At 32.2% G+C, this 9,928-nt stretch overlaps 1 protein-coding gene and 1 long non-coding RNA gene across 4 annotated transcripts; one reads left to right on the forward strand and one right to left on the reverse strand.

The window, feature by feature from the left end:
- Window positions 1-578: 578 nt before the first annotated feature.
- Window positions 579-9,363, reverse strand: LOC135119612 (uncharacterized). Of its 3 annotated transcripts, none has more exons than XM_064044025.1 (3): window positions 9,323-9,363; window positions 1,562-2,032; window positions 579-1,083 (listed from the first exon to the last, which is right to left on the reverse strand). In XM_064044025.1, the coding sequence occupies exons 2-3, from the start codon at window positions 2,012-2,014 to the stop codon at window positions 673-675; spliced, it is 864 nt and encodes a 287-aa protein (XP_063900095.1). In that variant the 5' UTR covers window positions 2,015-2,032; window positions 9,323-9,363; the 3' UTR covers window positions 579-672. The 3 variants fall into 3 exon arrangements, with proteins under 3 accessions (XP_063900095.1, XP_063900094.1, XP_063900088.1); XM_064044024.1 differs by lacking the exon at window positions 9,323-9,363 and adding an exon at window positions 2,677-2,757; XM_064044018.1 differs by lacking the exon at window positions 9,323-9,363 and adding an exon at window positions 2,189-2,282.
- LOC135119638 (uncharacterized) lies at window positions 1,306-2,474 on the forward strand. Its single transcript, XR_010278312.1, has 2 exons — window positions 1,306-1,442; window positions 2,269-2,474. It is a non-coding gene; the product is annotated as an uncharacterized LOC135119638 (long non-coding RNA).
- Window positions 9,364-9,928: the final 565 nt, after the last annotated feature.

The following is a 9,928-nucleotide window of genomic DNA, read 5'->3' on the forward strand; positions in this document are numbered from 1 at the left end:
ATTCAAAATTAAATTGCAAAATATTGTTTTATAATTTTGATTTTTTCCCAAAAATCTGGACGTTTCGGGTAAAACTCAATACGGAACCATAAACCATATGTAGAGGACTATGTTATTTCAAACAATTTAAAACCCATTTACTATGTATGTATAATTTTGAAGTGACGTCTTCCTGTTATTGGTGGGAATGATTAGACAAATTTTGGTTAGCGTTTTACCATATACATGATATTAATATAAATACAAAATTTGACAACAATCGGCCCATTACTTTCGGAGATTATTTGTCTAATAAAAATCGGGACGGCAGACGGACGGACAGATAGACAGACGGAAACAGGAGACTTATTTTTTAATACGCTAGGGGTCGTGAAAGGTCGAGAAAACGTATAACTTGAGAGTCGGCCGACGGACTCGATTACAATACTTCCTTCGCTCACCCTCGGGAAGTAAAAAATTATTTTTGTTTGCTATTTCAGTTACTATTTATTTACATAATTTATAACAATAACTAATTGTTTATTTGAAAAAGGAAAAACTTATTCAAACACATATTTATGAAAAATGAATCACTACATTGGAAAGTATCTATCCCCCTTGCTTCCACCAAACCTATTTTATTTTTGTAAACACTAAAGATCTAACTAAAACTAATTTGCCTTATTTGTACTACTAAGGAATTATCCATTCTCTTATGTGTTCAGTTAAGTCACTGGTATCGATTTCCTTTACAACCGTCAGCAAAATCACCTGCTGCTTAAATACATCAATAGCATGCTTCGTTACGTCTTCAAATGTTTCTAGATTTTCTGCATTTTCTTTCTTCATTATGCTTTTTACAGTTTTAACATCATTTATGTAATCTCTGATTAATATTAGATTAGACTGCACTAAAGATTCTAACTCTTCTAACGTTACTCTCTTCTCTTCTTCCTTGATTTTGTTAAATTTTCTTTTTCGTCCCAGTTTATGTGATAACTTTCTACTGATGATTTTCCTTCTTTGTCTAGTCTTTTTAGGTATACTTTCCACTTTCCAATCTTCAGAATCTTCACTTTTTGGAACAAATTTTTCTTGCATTTCCTGGGGGAAATAGGTGGAATGAATCGTTTTGTACGAAAGTAGTATTAGATAATAAAATTTGCCCGATTATGTTAACTGTGATTATACGACAGGAAATTAAAACGTACTTAATTTCTTTAAGTAGTAGGAAGTTATGAGAAAAAATAAAAATATTTTGATGAATGAACGATGAAAATTTACAACTAAAAATCAAAGTCATCAGTATTCTAACGTCAAACTTTGCAAAACGTGACATTTGGAAACATTCCACAAACAAAACTTCGTAGTTGTTAGAAAAATACTCGTGAGTGGCTCCATTTATTAGTTTTTATTGCTTAAGATGCAAAAATTGGCAAGAGTGAAACCTTCTAAACCCGTAGGTGAGTGTAAATTTTTCAAAATCGATATGTCATTTTTTTAGAAATGTCTATGTCACTTGATTGCTCGATTTTTGTACGAATATGAGAAACAACGAGAAAAAACATGCGTAAATTTTTACCACCGAGTTTTCTTCGTCCGCCGATTCATCCAGAAACTCTTCATCATAAAAATCTCCATCAGTGTATTCCTTGAAGCGCTTTGTATCCCGCGCTTTTCTAACAGGGTTTCTTCTCGGCTCCCCTTTTCCACCGACTTTCTGACCATTAGATCTCCTTTGCTGTTTTTCGTGGTTGACTTTATATTCTTTGACAAATATGACATCATCATCGCTGTGCGCGCTCAAATTGCCGTTTTCCTTTAACTTAGGACTGCATTCAACCATGACAAAGTCATTCAAAACACTACCGTTGAGACACAGGTTTAAAGGTTCCGTTTGTTCCACTTGAAACAATTGAGAATTTGGGTTTGGCTCTTCTGCGTTACGAGGAACACCAGTGTCTGTTTCACTCATACCGGAGTCCATCACATCAGTTAGAAGCACAACGGGTTGTAAAGGATCACATGTGGCCATAGTAGATTGTTGGGATTTCTGAAAAGATAAAATCAACGGTATGTTGATCAATGATCAGCTATGATGACAAATTTTTGAAGCAGTGGGTTTTTCGCAGTATAATTTTTTTTGTAGTTTTGTACGAAAGTTGTGGTTGTGTGTTGTGTATTTTAGGGTCAAAACACTTTTACTTACGCTAAAACTATCTAGTAATAGTTAGATGTCATCTGGAATTTTAATGACTGCGTAAACTGATTGATTTCGTTTGTTACTAGGTAACAGGAAGAGGTGTTCTTGATTTCCAAGGGAATGATCATCAACATGGTGATATATTAGAAGTTGTTGTGTAAATCTACCACGTGGAGTCCTCTGTGATCAGCCAAATTATGTATTTCTATTTTGGCAGGTGTTTATGAGTGCCAAAAATTACAAATTTATGGAAAAAAATAAAGCGACAACCTTCAAAGTGTTATAGTCGGAAGTTGTTATGTTATTTCAAGTTGAAAGTGTTTTAAAACGGTCAAGCGGTTGAGTGACAAAAAAGACATAAAAAGCTTGCAGATTCCGTGATATGAATAGGAACAGGATGCGCCAAATTAGTAACAAATATTAATAAATCAGTGATCGGAAAGTCTAAATTTATAACTTCATACACAAATAGCTAAGAAACCAAATTTATTTACCAAAGTTTCCACAATTTCAGTCTTGACGCCTCCACTTTAAAGCTTGATTTGTTTGTATTTTACATACCACCAAGTTTCTTGAAAATCTAAATTAGTATGACGCCGATATCGTAAAGCTACCGACAGAACAATAACAAGCAATCTATTATGGTTTAATTGTTATGGTGTTTTGATTAGTTACAAGTTTCAATAAAGAAACACCGACATTAGCAACTAAATTACTTTATTTTGCCTTTATTTTTTTAAATAAAGGTGTTAGGTTAAGTCAGCAATATTATATTAATTTAATCAAAGTATACTCGTTTAAAAAATAAATAAAACAAAAGCTTGTTTCCGACTTAGCTGTCATTTTGAACTAATTCTGTGACGTAATGTGTCGTTAAATTCACTATAATTATGACTTTTAATTTGACATTGCGTTAAATGTTTGATTTTGATTTAGAAAAAAAGACGTTCAGGGTCGGCTACTTCATTACTTTAGGCCTTTCAATTATTTTTGCATCCCATACGCTGCTTAATTTTCTAATTTGTCTACTGATTTTCGAAGATAAAGATAAGATAAACGGAATTTTCAAGTCAAAGGTGTATTCAATTATTGTAAGAAGCAGTTTCTAACTCTATTTTATTGTACACACTTTAGTTGTTTTATCACAATCGTTCAAAAGTTATGAACCATAGGAAAGGATGCCTTTTGAGAAACATTGTTAAGTAGTACAAAAATTCTTCCAAGTATAATGCTGAAAGTGAACTGAAAAGGCATGTAAATATTCTGCCCAAAATTTATGCGTCTCATTTAACATTTTTAATGCGATGTCTCTTGCAAAGACAGCCTATTTTAAACGTTGTTTACCCATGCCAAATTTCGTTTGTCTATTTGTAGCCGTGCTAAAAGTAAAGAGGGGTCGATTTTTGAGAAACTCTGTATATACTGGGTGATTCATTTGGTGTTCGCACCCAGGGATTTAATATTAATATTCATTTTAAATTATTTGAAAATGTAGGTCTGTTTTTATCCAAACGAGTATTATAATTAATATAATAAATAATGACTACTAATTTTTATCTTTCAAATGTAGATGTACTTCCCACGCGTAAGGTAGAAAAGCATTATAATAAGATCTCTTTGGGGAATGGCTAATTTCATCTTCTGCTCCCGTCTGTCTGCCAGCTGCCTATTAGTAATTATTTAATTAATTGTATTGCAGATAATCTCTGTAATTATAGGAGTGATCGATGTAAAATTTTAGGTGTATTTTAGGTTTAGAGGGATCTCATTTGCCAAAATTAATATTACCTTAGCAGTAGTAGCCCCGCCCACCCACCCTTTCTTTTCTTAAAGGGTATGTCAGTTTCCAAAATCAGTTTTATCTTAGAAGATACAAGCCCCGCCCACCCGCCCTCTATTTTCTTAGAGGGTATGTCATCTACCAAAATCAGTCTTATCTTAGCAAGTACTAAACCCTCCCACCCACCCTCTATTTTCTTGAAGGGTATGTCATTTGCCAAAATCACTCTTATCTTAGCGAATACTAGCCTCGCCCATCCTCCTCTTCTCATTCGAACGACTAATTTTATTTGTTCAGATCGGATAAAATCAATCACTGAAAAGGAGGAAGGGTGGGTGGGCGGGGCTAACTATGTTCTGTCGAGTGAGAGTGGAAGCTAATAATAAGTAGAATCTAAGATGTGAAAAGTGTAAAAAAGCGCTAATCGTAACTTTTTTACTTCCCGAGCGTAAGCAAAGGAAGTATTGTAATCGAGTCCGTCGGCCGACTCTCTACTTTTACGTTTTCTCGATCTTTCATGACCCCTAGAAGACGAAGAAATAGGTCTCCCATTTCCGTCTGTCCGTCCGTCTGTCCGTCTGTCCGTCCGTCTGTCCGTCTGTCCGTCTGTCTGCCGTCCCGGATTTTTATTAGACAAATAATATCCGAAAGTACTGGACCGATTGTTGTGAAATTTTGTAGTTATATTAGGAATATCATGTATGTACAGGGTCATCAAAATTGATTGAGAGAGTTGGTACACCCTGTTTTTGTCGTGAAGTTTGTCAACCTTATGACAGATTTGTTTAAGGTTATATGGCAATGAATTCAGTGGCGTGACAAAAATTAGAAACTTCAAATCTGACAACTAATGTTTTTACCAAAAAAAAGTCGAAAAAAGACGCCACTGAGTTTTGAAATTTGAAACTTGAAACTTCAAATCTGACAGCTAATATTTTTATACAACTTAATAAACCAAATTATTCAAGTTCAGGTTTACCAACTCTCTCAATCAATTTTGATGACTCTGTAGATGGTAAAACGCCAACCAAAATTTGTCTAATCATCCCCACCACTAATGTGATGACGTCATGTACATAGTAAATGGGTTTTAAATTGTATAAAATAATATAGTCCTAAACATGTAGTTTACGACTACGAATTGAGTTGTTACCCGAAACGTCCAGATTTTTGGAAAAAAAATCAAAATTATAAAACAACATTTTGCAATTTAATTTTGAATCTGCTAATCCGAATGTTTTGAAATGTTGCAGATGTTTTAAGGCTATAAAGAGCATCATAAATCATTACTCAAAATATATTTGGTTATCCCCTCCAAAAACTTGATGACGTCAGCTCAAAAGTTTGCCAAATAAATCCTATGTAAAATGTACAAAATATGATGAGTCTGTGCTTGTGATATATCACTCCATTCATATTTTTTGGATTTGCATATACAGGGTGACTCAAAAAAATTAATGAATGCGTAAATTTATTTTACTGATTTATTCAGGAACTACAAAATCGAATGCTTTGAAATCTTGAAGGTGTTTTAAAGTTATCATAAGCATGGTAAGTTTTTGATCAAAATGTATTTGCTCTTCCCCCCTAAAAATTTATGATGTCACCACAAAATTTTGCCGAATAAATCCTACCTAAAATGTACAAAATATGGTGAGTCTCTTCTTGTCATTTATCATTCCATTCAAATTTTTTTGGATTTCCATATACAGGGTGACTCAAAAAAATTAATAAATGCGTGAATTTATTTTATTGAGTTAATCAGGAACTACAAAACCAAATGCTTTGAAATCTTGCAGATGTTTTAAGGTTATAAAGAGCATAATAGATGTTTAGTCAAAATATTTTTGCTTATCCCTCCAAAAAATTGATGACGTCAGCTCGAAAGTTTGCCGAATAAATCCTATCTAAACTGTACAAAATATGATGAGTCTGTACTTGTAATTTATCACTCCATTCATATTTTTTGGATTTGCATATACAGGGTGACTCAAAAAAATTAATGAATGCGTAAATTTATTTTATTGATTTACTCAGGAACTACAAAACCGAATGCTTTGAAATCTTGAAGGTGTTTTAAAGTTATCATAAGCATGGTAAATTTTTTATCAAAATGTATTTGCTCATCCCCCCTAAAAAATTTATGACGTCACCACAAAATTTTGCTAAATAAATCCTATCTAAAATGTACAAAATATGATGAGTCTTTTCTTGTGATTTATCATTCCATTCATAGTTTTTGGATTTGCATATACAGGGTGACCTAAAAAAATTAATAAATGGGTAAATGTATTTTATTGATTTAATCAGGAACTCCAGAATCGAATGTTTTGAAATCTTGCAAATGTTTTAAGGTTATAAAGAGCATAATAAATTTTTAGTCAAAATATATTTGGTTATCTTCTACAAAAAACTGATGACGTCAGCTCAAAAGTTTGCCGAATAAATCCTATCTAGAATATACAAAATATGATATCCATATCCATGAATATCCATTCATATTTTTTGAATTTGCATATACCGGGTGACTCAAAAAAAAAAAATGAAATCTACTGCGAAAAAAAAAACATAATAGACATGCAGTCGTCACGTTTCCGACAGCGAGGAAAGTACTGTCTAAACTCGTTAGACCAATTTTTTTGTTATACTATTTGCTGTAAAATTTATTTCTTATTTCATACATTCTTAAAATAATTGTAAATATTTTGCTAATAACTGCCAAGATAAGACTGATTTGGCAAATGAAATATCCTCCAACAAAAGAGTGGGTGGGTGGAAGGGGGCTAGTAACTGCTAAGATAAAACTGATTTTGGCAAATGAGATATCCTTTAAGAAAAGAGAGGGCGGGTGGGCGGGGCTAATACCTGCTAAGATAAAACTGATTTCGGCAAATGAGATATTTAAGAAAAGAGAGAGTGGGTGGGCGGGGCTAGTAGCTGCTAAGATAAGACTGATTTGGCAAATGAGATATCCTTTAAGAAAAGCGAGGGTGGGTGGACGGGGCTAGTGGCTGCTAAGATAAGACTGATTTTGGCAAATGAAATATCCTCTAAGAAAAGAGTGGGCGGATTTAGGTATTCAAATTTTTGGACGAAAAGTGGATTTTATAATGAAAAATAGTGAAATCTTGACAATAAAAGTAAAACTACCCCGTTCACCACCGGCTTATTTATTTATTGAGATGAAAATTTTATTTTATTTTGTCAAGTGGTCGAATCTACGAATAAGAAAAAACTTGAAAGTGGCCCGGCCCACCCAGTCTTTTTTTATCACTCACTTTATTGGAAGAAAAATGGGTTTTATAATGAAAAATTGTGGAATCTAGACAATAAAAGTAAAACTACCCCACCCACTTCCGTTTTTGAATTTCCTTGGTTTATTTTATTTACTGTGAAATGAAAATTGAATTTTAGTTCATCAAATTGTCCAATTCTTCAAAATTAGTAATATTTTTTTTTATCTACGTACAAAATTATTACATCTAACTATTTTGCCGAAACTGTAAAAACTGCTATTTTTCAATTAGCGATTTTGCAAAAACGGTAGGAATTTCCGAAGAAACGAAGCCGAAAATGACTTCTGGATATCGAAGTCTACAAGAAAATGTCTTTAACTAATTTTCGGAAATAGTTGAAAAATGGTCGAAAATGTTAAAAGGGCCAAAATAAGTTTTACCTTATTAAATAGTATCTCCGCCCACCACCCACCCTCTATTTTTTTAAAGAGTATATCATTTGCCAAAATCAATCTTAGCAAGTACTAGCCCCCCACCCCTCCCCCCCTTCTCATTCTAAAGAGTAATTATATTTCTGTTCAGTATAAGATCAGAAAAGGACGTTGAAAATATTGGATGTCAATCAATGTCATTCCACTGTAAGCTTATTTTTTAGTTTTGTCATTTTTGACATTGTAGGCATCCTGACACTGGATGTGAGGTGACAAATCTTTTAAACTTCAAACGTCAAAGTAACAATAACAGTTAGACTAGATCAAAATTTTCAAAATGACAGAAGAATGACGTCCAAGATTTTCTGGTCCTAACTGTAGTTCTGCATTGTAGTTTATTAATCTGCCATTATTTTTTAGCATAGACGTCTAGATTTTGAAAAAAAAATTCTAAATTGTACAACATTCCACAATTTAATTTAGGACCAAGAATCAGATTTTATAGTTTATTTAAAAAAAAAATTGGGTTTGTTTCTTGTTGTTGTCATTATTAAATAATTTCAAAACTACATAGCCGGATTCAAAATCTGATGAGACACTAATATTCATCCATATAAGGAAAAAGTATGACAATAATTTTCATTTGGAAGATTTAGTGAATTTAAAATTAAAAAACACTAGGTGGGTGACAATAAACGGAATACTATCTAACAAAAATGAATCAAAAAGTAGTGACCTTGTTGAACGAACAATCAACCTGTAGAAATCACCGTATATGTTTATTTGTCCAAGTATCGTGCCCGTTTCGGGAAACTGATTTATTTTAAGTCACTCTTAAAATGGATTTCCTGTGTTTATTTTTACTAGAACGTCAATGAAGAATTGTTTACGAAATTTACTATGAACTGCAAAGACCTAGTGACTCGAGGATGACTAATACAAATATCATTTCGATTCTCAGTTTAATTTTGATAGCCTTCCATTAATTCAGTGAAACATAAACACTTCATAAACATTGGAATCTTTTGCCTTTTGATAAAATTATAAATGTGTTTAAAAGTTTCAAGAAAGCGAGGTCATGTTCGTTAGCTTTTAAAAATAAAAAGCATAACCTATCTCAGAGTAATAAGTCGAAGCACATTTTGTACCAATTAAAATTCTTTTCGTGCCAGACGCTATTCCTAAATTTAGATCAAAATTCTTGGTGTCTAGGACGTCGATGATCCTTTCTCAATAAAAGAAAGGATATGAAACAAAATAACTGTGTAAATAATGTAGAAAATGGGTCAAGTTAACTCGGAAAATAAAAGTTTCGGTTGAATGGCAATCAACATAAAAAATATAAAATAATCTGGGAAATTTAATTGTCCTAAGCTTTATTGAAAATGTCGTACGATTTTTTTCTAAAAATTTGCTGCGAAGTTTAAAATAATTCTTCATGAATAAAAAAAAATATATAGGGCCATATAACTGCTTTAAAGTTTTGATACATTCAAATGACTGGTCAAAAAAGAAATAAAATATTTCCCATAAAAATTAATATCAACAAAATAAATTTAATCGATTTTCATAATAACATGTTGGAATAATATAATTAGCTGTTGCTGCAAAACACCAAATACTTACTTATCGAAATTTTTAAGCATAAAATTTTAAATGCGTGTTCAAGAGATTCAAAATTTTCGTTTATTACCTTAATTAAGCGTCACTGATAACTGATAAGGAATAAAAGAGTATAATAGGCCACTTTGTCGTTAGAAGTAAACACACTAAAAATACAAACAATGTTCTTATGGAGTTCTAAATATATTTTCCACTGAATGAACTGCTAAATTTAACATTTTTGTTTTTTTGGCCAACAGTATTCATTTAATAAGATGACTCATTTTCCGGCTTTGCACAAATGAAATCATTCTTCTCGTATATTCACACTCTAAAATGGTAACAGTAAATGTTACATGGTCGTTCGTCTGTTTAACGCCATAAAAGGCAACACTGGTATCTATATTTTTTTAATTCCATTTTTTCTTATTACGTCTTCTGTTAAATTAGCGCATAAATTCTTGGTTACGTTACATTGATTTACCGAATTAAAAACCATCATTTATCATATTTGCTGCGTTTCACTACAGTAAACTTTACATTTATTAACTCTGTTGCCACATTTTATTTTGAAGCTTAAAGCGAGGTCACTATTTCCAAATTTAGAAAGATATTGGAAGTATTAGTTGTATTGTAAAAATGAAAAAATCGTTTCTACCAATGATTTATAACTTAAAATTTCATTCAGAAAATCGCG

Source organism: Zophobas morio, unplaced genomic scaffold (genome assembly GCF_036711695.1).
Source record: "Zophobas morio isolate AGI-343-1 ecotype UQ-CSIRO unplaced genomic scaffold, CSIRO_AGI_Zmor_V1 ptg000005l, whole genome shotgun sequence".
Lineage (NCBI taxonomy): Eukaryota > Metazoa > Arthropoda > Insecta > Coleoptera > Tenebrionidae > Zophobas > Zophobas morio.